At 43.4% G+C, this 24,966-nt stretch overlaps 1 protein-coding gene across 1 annotated transcript; it reads left to right on the top strand.

Annotated features, from left to right (window-relative positions):
- Positions 1-1,191: 1,191 nt before the first annotated feature.
- On the top strand, positions 1,192-24,951 carry LOC310927418 (glutamate receptor 1-like; the record flags this gene model as incomplete). Its single annotated transcript, XM_083889712.1, has 18 exons — positions 1,192-1,273; positions 2,467-2,601; positions 6,687-6,926; positions 8,886-9,070; positions 9,309-9,362; positions 9,454-9,612; positions 10,287-10,454; positions 11,181-11,285; positions 11,834-11,947; positions 12,154-12,360; positions 13,046-13,261; positions 13,910-14,033; positions 14,137-14,278; positions 15,205-15,403; positions 15,776-16,023; positions 18,998-19,112; positions 23,224-23,358; positions 24,444-24,951. The coding sequence occupies 18 exons, from the start codon at positions 1,192-1,194 to the stop codon at positions 24,687-24,689; spliced, it is 2,874 nt and encodes a 957-aa protein (XP_083745838.1). The 3' UTR covers positions 24,690-24,951.
- Positions 24,952-24,966: the final 15 nt, after the last annotated feature.

Genomic DNA, 24,966 nt, shown 5'->3' with positions numbered 1-24,966 from the left:
GCAATACTAGTCAAAATCACTGATACTCAGAATCAGTATTGGTCCAATACTAGTCGAAATTACTGATACTCAGAATAGGTATTGGTGCAATGCTAGTTTTATCTCAGAAAATGTATTGATTCGATACTAGTCAAAATCACTGATATTCAGAATCAGTATTGGTCCAATACTCGTCAAAATCACTGATATTTAGAATCAGTATCGGTCTGATGCTAGTCAAAATTACTGATATTCAGAATCAGCATCGTCCAATACTATTCAAAATCACTGATACTCAGAATCAATATTGGTCTGATACTAGTCAAAATTACTGATACTCAGAATAGGTATCGTTCTGATACTAGTCAAAATTACTGACACTTGGAATCGGTATTGGTCTGATACTGGTTAACGTAATTGATAAATAGAATTAGTATCGGTCTAATATTAGTCAAAATTACTGATACTCTGAATCAGTATCGGTCTGATTCTAGTCAAAATTACTGATACTCGGAATCAGTATCGGTCTGATATCGGTCAAAATCACAGAATCAGATGAAGAGTTGTTTCTTGTCATTGTAGTAACATTTTATCTTTAAAACGGTGATAAAAATCTGTATCAGACCGATATGAGCTTTGATATTGAAGGTTATGAGGAAGTGGAGCCACAAATATCAGTGTTTTAATCTGCTGTCAATCATCTTGAATGATCTTCTTACATGGGTTTTTATGTGAAGATTGATAACAAACTGTTTACTGTAAAGACTTCATCGTACGAGGAGGTGAACCTGAAGGAGGGAGAGAGAGAGAGAGAGAGAGAGAGAGAGAGAGAGAGAGAGAGAGAGAGAGAGAGAGAGAGAGAGAGAGAGAGAGAGAGAGAGAGAGAGAGAGAGAGAGAGAGAGAGAGAGAGAGAGAGAGAGAGAGAGAGAGAGAGAGAGAGAGAGAGAGAGAGAGAGAGAGAGAGAGAGAGAGAGAGAGAGAGAGAGGTCTCTCAGTGTCTCTGCAGCAGCTCAGCTCTTCACATGGAGGTTTGACTCAGATTAGACGACGTGGACCTGATCAGGGAATGGGATTAAACCGACACTCACACACTGACACACACACACACACACACACACTGACACACACACACACTCACTCACTGGCACACACACACACTCACTGACACACACACAGTTACTGCTGCTGTTGGTAGACGAGGACGATTAAAGATGCTGCTGCTTCCTTCTGTTTTCCTGCTGCTTCTCCTCGAGCTCTGCAGCTGCTCAAGTTTCCCAAGTAACATCAACATCGGTGAGTGAACGAGTGAGTGAACGAGCGAGTGAGTGAAAGAGTGAGTGTATGTTTTTTTTAAATGAAATATTCACATTAATCAGTCTTTGCATTTTCAAAACTGATTTTTCTGAAGCCACGACTGTTTCCTGTATCAATACTGATATAATCTATTTATATTTGTTCATGTTTACTTATATTTTGTCCATATATTTACTTACATTATGTTCATATATATACTTATATTTGTTCATATATTCACTTTTATTTCGTCCATATATTAACTTATATTTTGTTCATATATTTACTTATATTTGCCCGTATATTTACTTATATTTTGTCCATATATTCATTCATATTTTTACTTATTTGTTCATATTTTTTCTCATATTTGTCCATATATTTACATATATTTACTTATTTTGTCCATATATTTACTTGTATTTGTCCATATATTTACTCATATTTGCCTATATATTTACTTATATTTTGTTCATATATTTACTTTTATTTGTCCATGTATTTCCTTATATTTGTCCATATATTTCCTTATATTTTACCTATATTATGTTCATAAATGTACTTATTTTTCTTCATATATTTACTTATATTTGTCTGTATGTTTACTAACATTATGTTCATATATTTACTTATATTTTGTTTATATATTTATTTATATTTCGTCCATATATTTACTTATATTTCATTATATATTCACTTAGATTTGTTCATATATTTACTTATATTTTGTCCATATATTTACTCATATTTTTTCATATATTTACTTATTTTTAGTTTTATATTTTTGTGTGTTGTCTGTCATAAACACCTCATGGAGACCAAAACCTGGTCCTAATGAGGCAGAACCTAATTTCTGAGGAACTGTGTGTGTGTGTGTGTGTGTGTGTGTGTGTGTAATGAGAACAGAAACATTGTTCAACGTCTTTGTTTGAAGCATTGACTGAAACCATCGATCACTTTATTGTTTTCCATTGATCGACGCTCTGATTGATTGATCACCTTGACGTTTAAACTCTGACCCTCAGTTTTATTTTGACATCAAACAGGAAGTGACGAGTGAAGACGCAGATGACTTTTTTTTTGCCATATTCAGCATATTGAAAAACATAACATGCTTTTTCCACTAGATGGCACTGTCAGCACTTTTACAGACGGTAAGTTACTCCAACTGTGTGTCTGTGTTTAACCACCAGGGGGCCTTTTCCCCTCCGGCTCCCACGAGTACGAGGTTTTCCGCTTTGCGCTGGCGCAGCATCAGGATGTCCCGAAGCTGGTGCCGCAGGTGGACGTGGTGGACACGGGGAGCAGCTTCGCCATGACGTACGCCTGTGAGTTCACACACTTTTGTTTTTAACATAAACTCTGTTTCTGCACGACATTGTAGCATCGTCGCAGAGTTGATTTTGTATGTTTATTTTGAACAGATTCCACCGTTACAACACAAGTGCTGAAGAGCTAACAGCTAAGTGCTGAATCATGCTAACAGCTGACAGTTAAGTGCTAAAAGGCAACCGTTAAATGTTAAAAAAGTGCTAACAGCTGACAGTTAAGTGCTAAAAGGCAACCGTTAAATGCTAAAAAGTGCTAACAGCTGACAGTTAAGTGCTAAACCGTGCTAACAGCTAAGTGCTTAAAGGCAACCGTTAAATGCTAAAAAGTGCTAACAGCTGACAGTTAAGTGCTAAAACGTGCTAACAGCTGACAGTTAAGTGCTAAAAGGCAACCGTTAAATGCTAAAAAGTGCTAACAGCTGACAGTTAAGTGCTAAAAAGTGCTAACAGCTGACAGTTAAGTGCTAAAAAGTGCTCACAGCTGATAGTTAAGTGCTAAAAGGCAACCGTTAAATGCTAAAAAGTGCTAACAGCTGACAGTTAAGTGCTAAAACGTGCTAACAGCTGACAGTTTAGTGCTAAAAAGTGCTCACAGCTGATAGTTAAGTGTTAAAAGGCAACCTTTAAATGCTTAAAGAGCTAACGGCTGGCAGTTACTGCAAAAAGTGCTTACAGTTAAGTGGTAAAACGTTCCAATAGAAAACTGTTAAATGCTAAAAAGTGCTAATAGCTGACAGTTAAGTGCTAAAACATGCTAATGGCTGACAGTTAAGTGCTATAATGTGCAAACAGCTGACAGTTAAGTGCTAGAAAGTGCTCACAGCTGATAGTTAAGTGCTAAAAGGCTACCTTTAAATGCTAAAAGAGCTAACAGCTGACAGTAACTGCTAAAAAGTGCTGACAGTTAAATGCTAAAAAGTGCTAACAGCTGACAGTTAAGTGCTAAAACATGCTAACAGCTGACAGTTAAGTGCTAAAAAGTGCTCACAGCTGATAGTTAAGTGCTAAAAGGTAACCTTTAAATGCTAAAGGAGCTAACAGCTGACAGTAAATGCTAAAAAGTGCTGACAGTTAAGTGCTAAAAGCCAACCGTTGAATGCTAAAAAGTGCTAACAGCTGACAGCTGAGTGCTAAAAAGTGATGATAGCTGACAGTTAAGTGCTAATACTTGCTAACAGCTGACAGTTAAGTGCTAAATGTGCTAATGGCTGACAGTTAAGTGCTAAAAAGTGCTCACAGCTGACAGTTAAGTGCTAAAACATGCTAACAGCTGACAGTTTAGTGCTAAAAAGTGCTCACAGCTGATGGTTAAGTGCTAAAAGGCAACCTTTAAATGCTTAAAGAGCTGGCAGTTACTGCAAAAAGTTCTTACAGTTAAGTGGTAAAACGTTCCAATAGAAAACCGTTAAATGCTAAAAAGTGCTAATAGCTGACAGTTAAGTGCTAAAACATGCTAACAGCTGACAGTTAATGGATAAAAAGTGCCTACAGCTGACGGTTAAGTGCTATAATGTGCTAACAGCTGACAGTTAAGTGCTAAAAAGTGCTCACAGCTGATAGTTACGTGCTAAAAGGTAACCTTTAAATGCTAAAGGAGCTAACAGCTGACAGTAAATGCTAAAAAGTGCTGATAGTTAAGTGCTAAAACGTGCTGACAGCTGACAGTTAAGTGCTAAAAGCCAACGGTTGAATGCTAAAAAGTGCTAACAGCTGACAGTTGAGAGCTAAAAAGTGATGATATCTGACAGTTAAGTGCTAAACGTGCTAACGGCTGACAGTTAAGTGCTAAAACGTGCTAACGACTGATAGTAACTGCTAAAAAGTGCTTACAGTTAAGACGTGAACGTGTCCCGGTGTCGAGCTAAAGTGGCAGAAAAGCGTCTCCGTATCAGATTAATCTCCGTAATATAATCCTAAATCCTGGACACTTTAGCGTTTGGCTGACCTCGTCTCGACCTCAGAGATCTCGCTCCTCTCCACCTGAGGCCTTCACACTGAGCTTTATTTAAACACAGGCCAGAGACGACGACGACAGACGCCTCGGGCTCCACAGCTGAGGCCGTCCGTCTGTCCTGTGTTTGTGAAGAGACAGGAAGGAGAGTGTCAGGTGGTCAGGCCTTAATTAACGTGTTATAGATTAACACACACACAGACTGAGCATGGATTTTACAGTAGAAGAAGAAAAAGAAAATACGCTTTTTTCTTTTAATCTCACTGTTACACAGAGTTTGCAAAACACTCACTCTCCCACACCAAACCTCATAGAGAAAACCAGTGATTTTAGCTCACAGGGACACAGGAGCTGCTGGTCCTCTGCTGCCTCGTGTGGTCACTTTGTGTCACTGAGGTCAATCTGAATGAAATATTTTAAAAGCCGAATTCACTAAAATCAGTCATTGTAACTTAGTGATGGAGGCAGCAGTGGATCAACAACTCTGTTTGTGCTGTGATGTTAAAATCACTGGTTTTCTCTATGGACTTTGGTGTGGGAGAGTGAGTGACTTTGGTGTGGGAGAGTGAGTGTCCCTGTGTCGAATCTGAAATATCCCTTTTAGCATTTGTATTAATTGGTAAGTCATTGAAAGATAAATGTGTTTAAAGTATCTATAAATGAATGTTTGAAATCACTCTTTGTTCATGTTAATCCTGTTTTGTCTTTTTTCATTTATTCACTTAAAAAACACAATATAGTGACCACAGGTAAAACTCAATGGCACACGTGCACTGTGTGTGTGTGTGCGTGTGTGTGTGTGTGTGTGTTGCTGTTCCACATCCCTGTAGCTAATGCTAACACGCTAACAATAGACGTTGGTCCTCAGGGAGACACCGCCGTCATGCTAACGAGGCGTCTGTCTCTTGGCATTAGCGCCACTGTCCCAGCGGCACACACACACACACACACACACGCCGCGAGCCACAAGTCTTTGTCGTTCTTTGTGTGTCGAGGAAACAATTTTGCTCGTTTCTTCTGCTGCTGCAGTGACGTCACAGGAAACCGACGTTTGTAAACCACTCACTCTCCCACACCAAAGTCACTCACTCTCCCACACCAAAGTCCATAGAGAAAACCAGTGATTTTAGCTTCACAGCACACAGGAGTTGTTGATCCGCTGTAACTTAGTGATGGAGGCAATGTCTGATTTTAGTGAATTCAGCTTTTAAAACATTTCGTTTAGACTTAACTCAGTGACACAAAGTGACCACACGAGGCAGCCGAGGACCAGCAGCTCCTGTGTCCCTGTGACCTAAAATCACTGATTTTCTCTGTGGACTTTGGTGTGATCACTTTTTATTTTGGAGTTTTCCTCAGCGTTGTTGTTTTATTTTGAAGTTTTCCTCGGCGTTGTTGTCTTTTATTTTGACGTTTTCATCAGAGTTGTTTTGTTTTATTTTGAAGTTTTCCTCAGTTATTTTATTTTATTTTGAAGTTTTCCTCAGCATTGTTGTGTTTTATTTTGAAGTTTTCCTCGGCATTGTTCTTTTATTCTGAAATTTTCTTTGGCATTGTTGTGTTTTATTTTGAAGTTTTCCTCGTAGTTGTGTTTTATTTTGAAGTTTTCCTCGGAGTTGTGTTTTATTTTGAAGTTTTCCACGTAGTTGTGTTTTATTTTGAAGTTTTCCTCGTAGTTGTGTTTTATTTTACGTTTTCCTCAGTGATTTTATTTTATTTTGAAGTTTTCCTCTGCATTGTTGTGTTTTATTTTGAAGTTTTCCTCTGCATTGTTGTGTTTTATTTTGAAGTTTTCGTCGGCATTGTTGTGTTTTATTTTAAATGTTTTCCCTCTGTGTTGTTATTTTGAAATGTTGACGTTATCCTCTGCGTTGTTTTTATTTTTACATTTTCTTCGGCATTGTTTTATTTTGATGTTATCCTCTGCGTTATGTTTAATTTTGACATTTTCCTCTGCGTTGTTGTGTTTTATTTTGACGTTTTTCCTCCGCGTTATGTTTTATTTTGACGTTATCCTCAGACTGATTGTCTTTTATTTTGACATTTTCTCGGCATTGTTTTATTTTGACGTTATCCTCAGACAGGTTGTCTTTTATTTTGAAGTGCTCCTGATGTCACGTCCTGTTGTCAGTCTGCTCACAGTTCTCTAAAGGCGTGTACGCCATCATGGGCGTGTACGACCGGCGTACGGTCAACATGATGATGTCATTCTGCGGCTCGCTGCACGTCTGCTTCGTCACGCCGTCGTTTCCTGTTCACACCAACAACCAGTTTGTGCTGCAGCTGCGGCCTGAACTGCAGGGGGCGCTCATGTCTCTGCTGGAACACTTCTGCTGGACCAGGTTCATCTACATGTACAGCGCTGACTCAGGTGAGGACGCAGGCCACGCCCCCTTCTCTCTGTCACATGACCACTCTGACGACCTCAGGCCAACATTTCCTCTCTCCTTGTTTCCTCTCCTCCTCGTGTTTCCTCCCTCCTTGTTTTTTCCACTCCTCATTTCCTCTCTCCTTGTTTCCTCTCCTCCTCATTTTTCCTCTCCTCTCCTTGTTTCCTCTCTCCTTGTTTCCTCTCTCCTTGTTTCCTCTCCTCCCCTTGTTTACTCTCCTCTACTTGTTTCCTCTCTCCGTGTTTCCTCTCCTCCTCATGCTCCCGCTCTCCTTGTTTCCTCTCCTCGTGTTTCCTCTCTCCTTGTTTCTTCTCCTCCCCTTTTTTCCTCTCCTTTTTTCCTCTCCTCTACCGGTTTCCTCTCCTCCTCGTGTTTCCTCTCTCCGTGTTTCCTCTCTCCGTGTTTCCTCTCTCCTTGTTTCCTCTCCTCCTCGTGTTTCCTCTCTCCTTGTTTCCTCTCCTCCTCGTGTTTCCTCTCTCCTTGTTTCCTCTCCTCCCCTTTCCTCTACCCTTTCCTCTCCTTTTTTCCTCTCCTCTACTTGTTTCCCCTCTCCTTGTTTCCTCTCCTCCTCATTTCCTTTCCTTGTTTCCTCTCCTCATGTTTTCTTCTCCTCTTGTTTACACACACACACACACACACACACACACACACACACACACACACACAGACACACACACACACACACACACACACACACACACACACACACACACACACACACACACACACACACACACACACACACACACACACACACAGACCCCTGACTCATCCCATAATGATCTCTCTCTGTCTGGTTACCATGGATACAGCCTCCTCAGTGAGAGTGAGAGTGAAGGGTTTTAACTTCAGGAGAGGAGGAGGCGAGGGGAGGGGAGGAGGAGAGGAGAGGAAGAGGAGAGGAGGACAAGAGGAGAGGAAGAGGAGAGGAGGACAAGAGGAGAGGAGGACAAGAGGAGAGGAAGAGGAGAGGAGAGGAGGACAAGAGGAGGGAAGGAGGAGAGGAGGAGGAGGAGAGGAGAGGAGAGGAGGAGTACAAGAGGAGAGGAGGAGAAGAGGAGATAAGGAGAGGAGAGGAGGACAAGAGGAGAGGAGGAGAAGAAGAGGGGAGGGAGAGGAGGAGCAGCTGCTCAGAAAATGAAGCAGGAAACTTCAGCTCGCATGAACACAGTGTGTCTGTGTGTGTGTGTGTGTGTGTCTGTCTGTGTGTGTCTGTGTGTGTAATTGAACAAACTGAGTTATTGTGGGTCACTGCTGCTGATGCTGCGTCGCTATGCTAATGTCTCTCTCACACACACACACACACAGAAGAAGAAGCCCATGGTTTTGACGTCTTTTACGACTTTAACAGTCGTTAAATCAGCGTCTGTGAAGTGGAGAGGAAGTGAGGGAGCAGACCAGAGCAATCAAACGCTGTGTGTTTGGCTCAGTGGGGACGCTAAGCTAATTAGCTCATGGAAACACACTGGACAGAAAAACCACAGCCCAGACTGAAAATAGACAGAGATGAAACTTAACTCAGAGTTCATCATCAGGTTACCATGGAAACTATGACCTAAATCAGTCCAGAGTTAGACCTAATCCAGAGTTAGACCTAAACCAGTCCAGAGTTAGACCTAAACCAGTCCAGAGTTAGACCTAATCCAGAGTTAGACCTAATCCAGAGTTAGACCTAAACCAGTCCAGAGTTAGACCTAAACCAGTCCAGAGTTAGACCTAATCCAGAGTTGGACCTAAATCAATCCAGAGTTAGACCTAAAGCAGTCCAGAGTTAGACCTAATCCAGAGTTGGACCTAAATCAGTCCAGCGTTGATCTTAAGTCCCCCATATTGTGGCCGGTGTTGTGGTGGACGCAGTGATGTCTTGTGGGTAACGGCGTGCGTCCTCAGGTCTGTGGTGGACGCAGTGATGTCTTGTGGGTAACGGCGTGCGTCCTCAGGTCTGTCGGTGCTGCAGAAGATCTTGGACACGGCGGCGGAGCTAACGTGGCAGGTGACGACCGTCAACCTGGACGTCCTGACGGAGGCGGCGTTCGTCAAACTGCTCAACGACCTCGACTTCAAGAGGGAGTTTCAGGTGATCATCGACTGTGAACTGGAGAGACTCAACTCCATCCTCAACCTGGTAAACACACACACACACACACACACACACACACACACACACACACACACACACACACACACACACACACACTCACTCACTCACTCACTCACTCACTCACTCACTCACTCACTCACTCACTCACTCACTCACTCACTCACTCACTCACTCACTCACTCACTCACTCACTCACTCACTCACACACACACACAGACACACACAACATAACTCACACATGGTCTGTTGTGTGTTCTTTCAGATCTCTGCTCAGAAGAGGAACCTGAAGAACTACCATTACATCCTGGTCAGCCTGGTGAGTCCCACACTGTGTGTCTGTGTGTGTGGAGGAGGTGGTCTGTCAGTCATACTGTGTGTGTGTGTGTGTGTGTGTGTGTGTGTGTCAGGGCTTCTCGGACCTGAACATCACCGAGTTCCAGAAGCTCGGTCCTAACGTGACAGGGTTCCAGCTGGTGGACTGGTCTGATCCTGGAGTGGAGAAGATCAACCAGGACTGGCTGGACTTTGACAGTAAAGATCTGCGATTGCCCCGCAGGAGCCTGAGGGTACTACACACACACACACACACACACACATACTCAGCTCCCCACCCACTTCATGGCATTTTCCAAAATCGAGCAGTGGGCGGAGTTAGCTGCAGGCCTGTAGCTTTTTAACTTGGATTTGATTCGTCAAGAATCATTAGATGGCAGTAAATCAGGTTTAGCGTTTTCATCTACTGCCACCAACAGGTCAAAGTGTGTACTACACCGTACCTGAGGACGTAGTTTCTAATGGTGGGTTCCATTTTTAAGTTAGACCTAAATCAGTCCAGAGATAGAACCTAAATCAATCCAGAGTTAGACCTAAATCAATCCAGGGTTAGACCTAAATCAGTCAAAAGTTAGACCTAAATCAGTCAAGAGTTAGAACCTAAATCAGTCCAGAGTTAGACCTAAATCAGTCCAGAGTTAGACCTAAATCAGTCAAGAGTTAGACCTAAATCAGTCCAGAGTTAGACCTATATCAGTCCAGAGTTAGGTCAAAGTGTGTACTACCACCTACCATTTGTAAGCGCAACTCGGAATTTCCGAGGTCGGGGAACTCGGAAACAAGATGGCCGCCATCGTACAACCACTGCTACTTTTACCGCTGATTTCACATCTGTCGCGTTTGTTTGTGGTAAATTTGTTGTCCCTCGCACACACTGTGGCACTTGTTCTCTTCTCTGATTGGTCAGTACACTGGAGCCCTGACCTACGACGGCGTCGTTGCCATGGCGACGGCCTTCCACAACCTGCGACGCCAGAGGATCGACATCTCTCGCCGCGGCAACGCGGGAGAATGTTTGGCCAACCCCCCTGCACCGTGGGGTCAAGGTATCGACATCCAGAGAGCACTGCAACAGGTACACACCTGCTACACAACTGCTACACAACAACTACACAACTGCTACACAACAGCTGCTACACAACAGCTACAGAACAGCTACACAACAACTACACAACAGCTACACGACAACTACACAACTACTACACAACAGCTACTCAACAAATATACAACAGCCACACAATCGCTACACAACAGCTACTACACAATAACTACACAACAGGTACGCAGCAACTACACAACAGATGCACAACAACTACATAACTGCTACACAACAGCTACAGAACAGCTACACAACAAATATACAACAGCTACACAACAACTACACAACAGCTTCTCAACAAATATACAACAGCCACACAATCGCTACACAACAGCTACTACACAATAACTACACAACAGGTACGCAGCAACTACACAACAGATGCACAACAACTACACAACATCTACACAACAGCTACACAACAGCTGCTACACAACAGTTACACAACAGCTACACAACTACTATACAACAACTACACAGGAGGTGCACAACTAATACACAGCAACTACACAACAACTACAAAACAAGGGAGGGGGAGTGATTTACAAACTCCAGTTTCCTGTTGGAAAATTTTGATAAAACTACAAAATAAAGTGTAACGTAAACAAAGAGTAAACAAAAGTAAACATAAAATCGGATGTTTTTAAGAATAAAAGAGGAAGAGAAAAGAAAACAAATCCATGAATGTTTGTGTGTCTTCAGGTTCGTCTCCAGGGATTAACGGGACAGGTTCAGTTTGACGAGCGAGGACATCGAACCAACTTCACTCTGACTGTGATGGAACTGAGGCACACTGGAGTCAGGAAGGTGAGACTGGGATTAAAGATGGGGATTAAACTGGGATTAAAACTGGGATTAAAGTTGTGATTAAAGATGGGAATTAAAACTGGGATTAAAGATGGGATTAAACATGGGATTAAAGCTGGGATAAAAGTTGTGATTAAAATTGTGATTATAGATGAGATTAAAACTGGGATTAAAGTTGTGATTAAAGATGGGAATTAAACTGGGATTAAAACTGGGATTAAAGATGGCATTAAATTTGATATTAAACTGGGATTAAAGATGGGATTAAAATTGGTATTAAAACTGGGATTAAAATGAGTTTAAAATCTGCACAAGTCAAAGAACAAATCACATATTTTCAAACGGAAACAGAATCACAGTCACCGAAATTCATTTTTACCACATTGTTTTTCGGGATCTGTTTTTTTTCTGTGTTTTACGAGAGAGAGAAAAAAAAATTGCAGAGCCTTTTTAAAATTATTTTCGGTGAATGCGATGCGCTTCCGTAGAAATGTACGAGTTGTGCAGAATGATGGGGGCGGGGAGGTGACGTGCTGCTCTGTGCTCAGATTGGACACTGGAACGAGAGGCGGGGCTATGTGAACACAGCCGTCTACAAGCCGCAGGTGGAAGAATATTTTCACGGTTTACAGAATAGAACGTACGTCGTTACCACGATACTGGTAAGAAGTTTACGAGTGTTTTTTTAATCTATTTTCTAACAGTTTAAAATGTAACAGCTTTAACTGTTGTTGTGTTTTTAATCCACACACACACACACACACACACACACACACACACACACACACACACACACACACACACACACACACACACACACACACACACACACACACACACACACACACACACACACACACACACACAGGAGGCTCCGTACATGATGCTGAAGAAGAACCACGAACAGTTTGTGGGGAACGACAGATTCGAGGGTTACTGCGCTGAACTGGCCTCAGAAATCGCCAAACACGTGGGCTTCTCCTATCGCCTGGAGCTGGTCAACGATGGCAAGTACGGCTCCAGAGACGCCCAGACCAAGACCTGGAACGGCATGGTGGGGGAGCTGGTGTACGGGGTGAGCGGGTCCAGCACTGACACACAACTACACAACAACAACTACACAACTACACAACAACGACACAACTACACAACAACTACACAACTACACAACAACTACCCAACAACTACACAACAACTACACAACTACTACACAACTACTACACAACAACTACACACAACTACATACAACTACACAACTACTACACACAACTACACAACAACTACACAACAACTACACAACTACACACAACTACATACAACTACACAACAACTGCACACAACTACATACAACTACACAACAACTACACACAACTACACACAACTACACAACAACTACACAACACAACTACACAACACAACTACACAACTACACACAAGTACACTTGTACAACAGTGTACACAACTACACAACAACACACAACCACACAACTACACACAATTACACAACTACGCACAACTACACACAAGTACACAACAGGTACACACAACTACATAACTACACACGATTACACAACAGGTGCATACAACTACACAACTACACACAACAACACAACTACAACTGCAGACAATTACACAAAAACAACATAACCACTACACAACTACACACAACATGTACACACAAGTACACAACATGTACACACACTGACAAACCAACACAGAATCCTGTGAATCCTGTTGACCTTCCTCTTCCTCTGTGACAGACCGCTGACGTGGCGGTGGCGCCGCTCACCATCACCCTGGTGCGAGAGAAGGTGATCGACTTCACCAAACCCTTCATGTCTCTGGGGATTTCCATCATGATCAAAAAACCCACCAAGTCCAAACCGGGCGTTTTCTCCTTCCTGGATCCTCTGGCCTACGAGATCTGGATGTGCATCGTTTTCGCCTACATCGGCGTCAGCGTGGTGCTCTTCCTGGTGAGGGAGGGGAGGGGGTGGGGCTTGTGTGGTCAACACAACAACTAGACAATAATTATACACAACAAGGACACAACTACACAGTAACTACACACAACACAACAAATACACAACAACTAGACACAACAACGACACAACTATGCAACAATGACACAACTACACAACAATGACACAACTACACACAATTACACAACGACACAACGATGACACAACAACTACACAACAATGACACAACAAGTACACAACAACACACAACTACACAGCAACACAACAACTACACACAAGTACACAACAATGACACAACGACACGACACAACAACTACACAACAATGACACAACTACACAACAACTACACACAACAATGACACAGCACTTACACAACTACACACAATTACACACAGCTACACAACTACACCAACTACAGAACAACTACACACAACTGCACACAATTACACAACTACACAACAGGTGCACGCAACTACACAACAATTACACAAAACACAACTACACACAAATACACAACAGGTACACACTACTACACAACAATTACACACAACAACACACAAATACACAACAGGTACACACAATTACACAACAATTACACACATACGCAACAGGTACACACAACTACATCTCTCTGTTTCTCAGGTCAGTCGATTCAGTCCGTACGAGTGGGAGGGGGAGGAGTCTGAGGACGAAGAGGAAACTCTGCCCTCCTCTGCCTCTCGCCGGGCTCCGCCCACCTCATCATCGGAGCTCACTCACTCACCAGGTATTTCTTCTTCTTTTTCATCATCATCATCATCATCATCGTCATCATCAGGTTCACATCGTCTTTGTGGCTCAGATTGTAACAGTTCATGTGTTTTTGTCAGTGTTCTCTCAGATCCAGGACCAGGACCAGAACCAGCAGAAAGAGAAGGAGGCTCCAGAACACACCAACGACTTTGGGATCTTCAACTCTCTGTGGTTTTCACTTGGTGCCTTCATGCAGCAGGGCTGTGACATCTCACCACGGTGGGTCACATGACTGTGGAGACACAAGTTTATCACACACACACACACACACACACACACACACACACACACACACACACACACACACACACACACACACACACACACACACACACACACACACGCACGCACAGACAGACACACACAAACACAGACACACACACACACACAGACACAGACGCATAGACACACACACGCACAGACACACACAGACACACACACAAACACACATACACACACACAAACAGACGCATAGACGCACAGACACACACAAACACAGACGCATAGACACTCACACAGACACACACACACAGACATACACACACACACATAGACACAGACACACACATAGAGACACACACTGACACAGACACACACAGACACATAGACAGACACACACAGACACACACACAGACACATACAGGCACATAGACAGACAGACACACACACAGGCAGACCCACACACACACAGACACACACTCACACAGACACACACACAGGCAGACACACAGACAGACAGACACGCACACACACAAACAGACACACACACACACACAGACACACACACACACACACACACACACACACACACACACACACACACACACACACACACACACGTACACACACGCTGTGTGTGTGTGTGTACAGCCGACCCCGTTGTGTCACCTCCTGCAGGTCATGACATATGCCATGACAATAACACACATGTAAACGTACACGAGCCTCATCATTAATCAGAGTAACACTGTGGTTAATTTCCACGTCAGTGACACAAAGTGACCACACGAGGCAGTGGTTTATGTCGAGCTTCCATGAACAGCGTTGAGTCGTCTGCATACAGATCGATAATTAGAAACATTGGAAAAATAAAAGCAGAATCAGCTTTTTCAACGTAAACACTGACTCCGCCTCCTCACCCTCAGGTCGCTCTCTGGTCGAATTGTGGGAGGAGTTTGGTGGTTTTTCACCCTCATCATCATCTCGTCCTACACAGCCAACCTGGCAGCCTTCCTCACGGTGGAGAGGATGGTTTCCCCCATAGAGGGCGCCGAGGACCTGGCCAAGCAGTCGGAGATCTCCTATGGAACTCTGGAAGGAGGTTCCACCAAAGAGTTCTTCAGTGTGAGGACAACGTTGTTCTTTTAACACAATTTGACTTTAGTTTGTCACCGTAATACACAACACTCAAAGTCTGACTTTATTCTCTACAAAGTCCGAGTTTCTTCTCTACACTCTTAGAAATAAGGGTTCCAGAAGTGTTCTTCTACAAGGGCTGAGGTTCTACCTGGAACCATTTGTTTTTCAAGGGTTCTTGGTAACACTAAGGGTTCTCCTATGAGGACTAGCTGAAGAACCTTATGGTTCTACTTAGCACTTTTACTTCTAAAAGTGCACAAAGTCCTAGTTTTGTGGTTTTGATGCGAGTCTGAGGTGTTTTTGTTTGTGTTGCACCACAATCAAAACCATCCGTGTTTCTTTGTCGTCGAACATTAGAGGTCAAAGATCGCCGTCTTTGAGAAGATGTGGTCGTACATGCGGAGCGCCGAGCCCTCGGTGTTCATCAGGAACACGGACGAAGGCGTGCTGCGCGTCAGGAAGTCGAAGGGGAAGTACGCGTACCTGCTGGAGTCGGCCATGAATGAGTACATCGAGCAGAGGAAGCCCTGCGACACCATGAAAGTGGGAGGCAACCTGGACTCCAAGGGCTACGGCGTGGCCACGCCCAAAGGCTCGCCGCTCAGGTAAACTCTGAATGTCCACACAGGAAGTTGTTTGGCGTCTGTGTTTCGTTCTGTCTCTTTCTGTGTTATTGTCACGTTGCTTTAGAGTTTAGTTTCGAGAACTTCAGACTTTTCAAATTACGTTTGAATAAATGTTGGACTTTTGGCTGTCTCTCTGTCTGTCCCTCTGTGTCCAACTGTCTTAATCTGTCTCACGTGTGTCTCTCTCTCTTGTTTGTCTCTGTCAGTATGTGTGTGTGTGTGTGTGTGTGTGTCTGCCTGTTTCCCGCCCTGTCGGCCTGTCTACCTGTCTGTCGGCCTGTCTACCTGTCTGTTGCCGTGGTTACCTGTCTGTCACTGCCTATGTTGACTGCACACCTGCCTGACATCGCCGTCTGTCCTCATTCACACACCTGCTGCTGCTGCTGTCAGGTAAAAGCTGCCGTCGCTGAAATCCTGCACTTAAATCCGGCCTAAACTTTATCCTCCAATCAGGAGCCAGGACTCCACAAAGGGGCGGTTCCCTTTCTGCTCATGCTAACTGTCACAATTTTTGTGGAGCGAGTGAAGGGATAGACTTGATGGTTACTGTGACCACACCCCTTTTCATATTTTCTCGAGTCGCAAGTCGCTGGACAACACAATTCAACATGGCCCAACTTCCTGTTTGGTGAAAAACTTGGGGAGTGACCCTCAGAGGAACTATCAGATGGACCTTCAGAGGAACCTTCAGATGGACCTTAAGATGGACCTTCAGAGGAACCTTCAGATGGAAATTCAGAGGAACCTTCAGAGGGACCTTAAGATGGACCTTCAGAGGGACCTTAAGATGGACCTTCAGAGGAACCTTCAGATGGACCTTCAGAGGCACCTTCAGAGGAACCTTCAGAGGAACCTTAAGATGGACCTTCAGAGGAACCTTCAGATGGACCTTCATAGGAAGCTTGAGATGGACCTTCAGAGGAACCTTCAGATGGACCTTCAGAGAAACCTTCAGAGCGACCTTAAGATGGACCTTCATAGGAACCTTCAGAGAAACCGTCAGATGGACCTTCAGAGGAACCTTCAGAGGAACCTTCAGAGGGACCTTCAGATGGACCTTCAGAGGAACCTTCAGATGAACCTTCAGAGGAAGGGCAACAAATTATGGAAATTTCGTCAAAATTGAAGCAACTTAGAAAAATTACCACTTTCAAACTGGGGGGCGCTATTGAGCCATTTGATATTTGACGATGATGATGATATAATTAAAGTTGGGTTTCAAAACAAGAAGAGAGAATATGATTGTTTTGATTGTTTATTAACGGATGAATTGACAAATAATTGTTGAGCTAAATATTTACCTGACAGCAGCAAAGATGAACATATATTTATTTATCTTTGTTTTATTTTATCAGATGTGCCGTGAAGGCAGAACTCACAGACAGATTACCACAATTATCCCAGAAAATGAGATTAGAATAAACTGATCGTACGTGAATTCATTCATCGCCGTTTGAACGTAACAAAAGCAACGAGACGGAAAATCTTCACATGTCTTTTCAAAAGAGAAGCATGTGACAGATGTTCTCATCCCTTGTTTTGGAACATAATGAGGAACTGGGTTTTATGTGCATGTGTGTGTGTGTGTGTGTGTGCTGTCTCTGGGTTGAGCGCTAACGGCTAACACACTGAGCCACAGCTCATTAATAGCATCTGATTTCCTCTCATGTTGTTGTTGTTGTTGTTGTTAGCACATCAGGAGCAGAGTGTTGTTCCAAAACTGCATTATGACATCATCTTTGCAAAGTCATGCTTTTAATTTTTTGTTTTTGTTTTTGCTCTTTTCCGTTTGCCTTAGACATCAGACCCAATCAATGTGAGCGTTAGCAAGTTTAGCACAGTAGCTAGGTCTGATAGACATACATTATGTTGTCGTTCGGACAAAATAGGTTAACAAGCTAATCTTAGCCATTTGATTATCACATTATGTGACAAAGCTATTGTATGTATCATAAAAAAAATAGCTAGGTTTGCTAACTAGCCAGCTAATCTTGTCCAGTTGATAATCTCATCATGTGACCAGGGCTTTATGGATGTTGTAATCCATACGTTAAAATGCTACGGCAACGTGTGATTAATGTTAGTATTGTAGCTCAGGTTTGTTAACTAGCGAGCTAATTTTGTTTATTTAAGAATGACATCATTTGGCCAGGCTATTGTATACATATACATGTGTGTGTGTGTGTGTGTGTGTGTGTGTGTGTGTGTGTGTGTGTGTGCGTGTGTGTGTGTATAATGCACTTTAGGACAAAACCTCTTGTTGCTGATGCTGCTGTCATGATATTAGCGAGCGCTAGCGAAGCAGCACCGTCATCATCGCTGCTATGTAAAGGAGAACATTTGTTTTTTCTTCAAAGAACGCAAACGAAGCAACGGCAAAATGTCTGAATCAACAGTCACAAACATGGACATGTCAACGATGTCGTTTCTCCTTTATTTATCAGCAAAGGAATGGAAATGAATGCGAGTCCAAGTGTGGCGCAGAAGGACCAGGTCACGGATTTTCAATCCAGACCATAATAAGATATGATAAAGCCTGGATGTCTGCTCGAGCTGTTCACTGGGCTCCCAAATCCAAACCGAGTCTGACCTCGTGGTTCTAGACCAGGCATCTCCAACGTCGTGGATAATCCTCAAATTGGTAGTCCTAGACCGAGGTCGTCATCTACGGGTCAGAGACCAGGGCTTAGAATTCATCTTGGATTCATCCTGGTTGAAGGATTTCTTGGCCCACAGATCTGGCAGAGTTACGTAGACATTTTTATGTTCAGACGTTGGTGAATCCTGGCGAACGTCGACAGCAGAACCCTTAGAACAAGGTCTGGGTTGAAGAACCGCGAGGGTTTTTTATTTGATGGCACCAACCCACGTCACCATGTTTCTGCTTCCTGCTCATTAACACGTCATTTCCTCCCACTTTTTATCCTCGCTGTCGCTGCCGTCGTCTCCGTAGAAACGCTGTGAACTTGGCCGTGTTGAAACTGAACGAGCAGGGCCTGTTGGACAGATTGAAAAACAGATGGTGGTACGACAAGGGCGAGTGCGGCGTCGGGCGAGGGGACTCCAAGGTCAGATCACCGTGACCCCCCCAACGGGTAACAACGGGCAGTAGCACAACCGGGTGGGGGTTGGGTTGGGGGGGGATTTGGTAACCGGCAACCACCGGAAACCACTGGAAACTCTACCGCTGAGGCTCCACAGGAGTTGAACATAATCCAGACCTTGGATGGCATCGGGTTAGGATTTAGACCAACACCAGAGACAAATGGTGAATTCCAATTCCTATCTTAATCCTCAATCTTAACCCTCAATCTCAAAAATGCTCTCCCTCTAGTCCATGGGTGTCAAACTCTGGCCCGCGGGCCAAATTTGGCCCGCCGTGTAATTTCATTTGGCCCTTGAGGCAATATCAAATTAACATTAGAGCTGGCCCGCCGGTATTATACAGCGGCAATCGCGCTGAGTTTAGCCGGCGATTTGGCGACTTTGATGGTCAGTATAGCGGATTTAGCGGAAGTTTTCGAATTTATTAGCTTGTGGAAAAAGTTAATGTTGATATTTACCTCAGAAGGCTGCAAATAGAAAAGAGGCATTCAATTTTTTATTTAAATTTTATTTGATATGCCATTGATATTTTTTTTAATTATTATTATTATTATTTGAAACTCGATTTTGCATGTCACTATAACGTTATATAAGCCTTGCTTTTTCAATATTCAATGCAAAACTTGTTTGGGTCCCTATTAAAAGGTTTTTTTTTTCAACCTTGGCCCGCGGCTTTGTTCAGTTTTAAATTTTGGCCCACTCTGTATTTGAGTTTGACACCCCTGCTCTAGTCCAAGTGCTGTCCTGATTCTCAGAAAAATTAAATTGAGGCCAAGTTTAAGGGCTGTATCGCCCTCAATATTGAGATTCTCCGAGACCACCCTTGGGAGCAAGGGCTACCCAGAATGCATTGCATGTTTTGACAGAACAAAGATGGTGCTGAAAGCAGCGAAACGAGTACGCTACAAATTAAGTATTTTCTTTCGCGTTATTCTGCCCCCTACAGTCTGAAGACGTATCTGCATTTAAGGGGTGTCCCACTTCTAAGTGACAAAATAACCCTCAACACTTGGTTTTGAGGCCAGTTAAGATTGAGGGTTAAGATAAAGGGTTGAGATTGAGGGTTAAGATAGAGGGTTGAGATTGAGGGTTGAGATTGAGGGTTAAGATTGAGGGTTGGGATAGAGGGTTGAGATTGAGGGTTAAGATTGAGGGTTGAGATAGAGTTGAGATTGAGGGTTAAGATTGAGGGTTAAGATTGAGGGTTGAGATTGAGGGTTAAGATTGAGGGTTGAGATAGAGTTGAGATTGAGGGTTAAGATTGAGGGTTAAGATGGAGGGTTGAGATAGAGTTGAGATTGAGGGTTAAGATTGAGGGTTAAGATTGAGGGTTAAGATGGAGGGTTGAGATAGAGTTGAGATTGAGGGTTAAGATTGAGGGTTAAGATTGAGGGTTGAGATTGAGGGTTAAGATTGAGGGTTGAGATAGAGTTGAGATTGAGGGTTAAGATTGAGGGTTAAGATGGAGGGTTGAGATAGAGTTGAGATTGAGGGTTGAGATGGAGGGTTGAGATGGAGGGTTGAGATTGAGGGTTAAGATTGAGGGTTGAGATTGAGGGTTAAGATTGAGGGTTGAGATAGAGTTGAGATTGAGGGTTAAGATTGAGGGTTGAGATTGAGGGTTAAGATTGAGGGTTGAGATTGAGGGTTGAGATTGAGGGTTGAGATTGAGGGTTAAGATTGAGGGTTAAGATTGAGGGTTGAGATTGAGGGTTAAGATTGAGGGTTGAGATAGAGTTGAGATTGAGGGTTGAGATTGAGGGTTGAGATAGAGGGTTAAAGCGGAACTCGACCGGCTGTTTTTTTGGTGTGTATCGGCGTCATTACCTTGTTTATGAAGCCCTGAAGGTTCGAAACAAACAGTTCAGCCACTGCTGAGAACGATGTGTTAATTGTAATCTCGTGGCTCAACGAGATCTCTGAAAATCCCGTAATAGTTACTAGTCCGGGCACATCCAGTTTCGTACATTGAACCGCAGAAGAAGAATAACGTCCGTTGTGGAGGTGTTTCACGAGCGACAGTGTCTTCTGACTCTGAGTCTGACTCCGGGTCAAAGTCATAAAGGGACTGCGGCGGGGAGTCATGAAGAAGCTATTTTTAAACACTGTTAAAACAATGTTTTGATAATGAGGAGCAGTGCATCCACCGTTCCAGAAGGGAGCTGTGCTTCTGAGAGCAGATGTGCTGAATAGTACTGGCCAATCACAAGACTCTGTCTTCTGGGGGTGAAAGTTCACTCTGAAATATTGCGGCTGAAAAGTCAGAAAAGAGGATTTCAATCGGCTCCTTTACAGCAACTAGGAGGTTTTTGACCATAAAAACAAGTTAATATATGTAAGTAGACCTCCATAACTAACATTTATGTGCAACAGGACCACCCCCCGCGTACATTGTGAATTTGGTGAACCAAAAGACCCCGAAGTGTTTCCAGCTCTTGCCGGTTACCCAAAGTGATATCGTAATACACATCTCGCACACAGGGAGTCAGGCTAAACCGCGCTGGATGGAGTATTAACACATATCACTTTGATGCTAACGTTGTTTTTATGTGTGTGTGTGTGTGTGTGTGTGTGTGTGTGTGTGTGTGTGTCATTGTGCCTGTTTTTATTTGATGTTTTTGTTTGTTTTTGTCGTATTCCCGCGTCTTCTCTAGCGTGCCACCTGTACAGCTAATACTACTGTTGCTAAAAGTCGCCGCTGTGGTTAGCGCAGCCTGAACAATAACATAAGATAACATGGAGGTGCATAATGTTATTTATGTTATTTCCACCCCCTCCCCACCCCCCACCCCCCCTCCCCATCCCCTGGTTCTTTGAAGAATCCCGGTAAACCTAGCCGTACTGAAGCTCAATGAACAAGCCGTCTTAGACAAGTTGAAAAACAAGTGGTGGTATGACAAGGGGGAGTGTGGACACAAGGACTCCGGCAGAAAGGTCAGTTCTTGAGGTCACTCCGGCCTGGACCAAAGGTCATGTGTTTGTGTGACCTCTAACCCTCAATCCTTTATTTCCTTTAGCTCCTCCCAGAACTCTGAGCCCGTTCACTCTGAAAAGAAAAAAACGTTATTCGTCCGACAAAATGTACGACCGTGAAGTCTTTACGACGGAAATTAGAATTGGGCTCAAACGCAACACAGATCGACCTTTTAAATTTTTGTTTTTGTTTTCAGAGTGTAACGCTGCCGCCCTGCTGGTCATTCTTAAGAACTGCGGGTTAAAAACTCAGGTTTTCAGGTTGCCCCCTCCCCCCATTAACAAATCAATTTCAATATTAGTTAGACAGACGTTTGTAGAAGTTTGTAAACCACTCACTCTCCCACACCAAAGCCCATAGAGAAAACCAGTGATTTTAGCTCACAGGGACACAGGAGCTGCTGGTCCTCTGCTGCCTCGTGTGGTCACTTTGTTTCACTGAGTTAAGTCTCAAGTAAATATTTTAAAGTCTGAATTCACTAAAATCAGTCATTTTAAGTTAGTGATGGAGGCAGCAGTGGATCAACAACTCCTGTGAACTCCTGTGTGCTGTGATGTTAAAATCACTGGTTTTCTCTATGAGGTTTGGTGTGGGAGAGTGAGTTTCTTTGGTGTGAGAGAGTGAGTGACTTTGGTGTGAGAGAGTGAGTTTCTTTGGTGTGAGAGAGTGAGTGACTTTGGTGTGGGAGAGTGAGTTTCTTTGGTGTGAGAGAGTGAGTGACTTTGGTGTGGGAGAGTGAGTGCTTTACAAACTTCATATCCTTTAGGTTCACATGTGTGTTTTTGAGGCCGTTACTGAACATTTGTATTATTACTTTTTTTAAATTTGTGAAGAAGGAAAGATGATGTTATTTTTAGTGAATAATCAAGTAAAGATTGCGTTGCATGTGACGGACAAATAAAGACGGACTGTCAAACGCTGTGATTTATGATATTTTTTATCGTCAGCGTCTCTGTTCTGATTAAACAAAGTCGTCTGTGTCACAGCCTTCGACAACTGTCACACCAGGCGTTTTAAGTTTATTTTCAATACGACCACTGATGTCACGACCGTCTGCGACGCGATTGGCTGTCCCTGACTCCGCCTCCCCGTGCTGACAGGACAAGACGAGCGCGCTCAGTCTGAGCAACGTGGCCGGAGTGTTTTACATCCTGATTGGTGGACTGGGTCTGGCCATGCTGGTGGCTCTGGTCGAGTTCTGCTACAAGTCCCGCCTCGAGTCCAGGAGGATGAAGGTGAGTCCTTCACTTCCTGCTCCCTGATGATGATGTCACCACGCGTATATGTATGTATATATCTATATGTATGTATGTATATGTATGTATGTATGTATGTATGTATGTATGTATATGTTTATATATATGTATATATGTATACATATGTGTGTATAAATATATATATATATGTTTGTGTATGTATACATATATATATATATACACACACACACATATGTATATATGTACACATATGTATACATATATATATATTAGATTGTTATATAAGAATTAAGAGCAGCGTACCTGTGCCTCCGTTTTTTGAAGTTTAGCGCTACTTTAGAGACTTTCTTTTCACGTAAACATGACGTCACGTGCGTCTTTTTCCGGTCAGTCGTCATGGAAACGCGCATTAACGTTGATGTGGTTAAACGTTTGACAGCACTAATATGTATGTGTATATATATGTATATATGATATACATATACACATATATATGTATGTTACTACATTTAAGAAAGGTGTATTTATATTGTGGTGCATGTATAAAGATGTAAACAGTCTTGATGTGTGCCATCAGTTTCCGTAGTGTAGTGGTTATCACGTTCGCCTAACACGCGAAAGGTCCCCGGTTCGAGACCGGGCGGAAACACGTGATATTTTTTCACGTTATATATGAACGTTATGTCATAAACATGAGACAAGGTCAGGTCTTAGCAGCCGCTAAGTTCTCTCCCACTCTCCCACTCTCCAACACCAAAGTCACTCACTCTCCTTCACCAAAGTCCATAGAGAAAACCAGTGATTTTAACATCACAGCACACAGGAGTTCACAGGAGTTGTTGATCCACTGCTGCCTCCATCACTAACTTACAATGACTGATTTTAGTGAATTCAGCTTTTGAAATATTTAATTTAGACTTAACTCAGTGACACAAAGGGACCACACGAGGCAGCAGAGGACCAGCAGCTCCTGTGTCCCTGTGAGCTAAAATCACTGCTATGGGCTTTGGTGTGGGAGAGCGAGTGCTTTACAAACTTCTGTTTCCTGTTGTTAAAGTTTGTCTTACAGTGAAATAAAAACGCGAACACTCTGTTTCCTACAGGAGCTCATCGATGCTGCCATGATGAGCACCAGTCTCAGCGGGATGATGACAGGAGGAGGAGGAGGAGGAGCTAGTGGGATGGCGGCGGCCATGGGTGGGTCAGTGGGAGGAGGAGGAGGCGGAGCGTCGGGATTCGGCGGCGAGAGCGGTCGCGTGATGGCGCAAGACTTCCCAAAATCTGGAGCTCAGGGTTTACCGTGCATGAGCAAGGCAGGTGGACTGGGACTGTCCTCCACCAGCATGTGATGTGTGTGTGACGAAAAACTGGGATTTAAAAAAAACAAACAAAAAAACCCCACAACTCTACTTTTCTCTGCAATCACTGAAACGTCTCAGTGGCTCCTCCCCTTTTTCATTTTTCGTCACATTTGCGTTTAACGTCCGACCCCGACGCTAACTCTGAGAGCGTTGCAGAAACGCACAGACGAAGGCGTGTCCCTGAACGCACCACAGAAGAATCCTTTCAACTCCGTTTGTTTGTTTGTTTTCTCTCGTACGCTGATGTCAAGTTTCCTGTTTATAT

Source organism: Microchirus variegatus (genome assembly GCF_963457635.1).
Source record: "Microchirus variegatus genome assembly, chromosome: 5".
Lineage (NCBI taxonomy): Eukaryota > Metazoa > Chordata > Actinopteri > Pleuronectiformes > Soleidae > Microchirus > Microchirus variegatus.
This window is presented reverse-complemented; position numbering and strand designations above follow the sequence as displayed.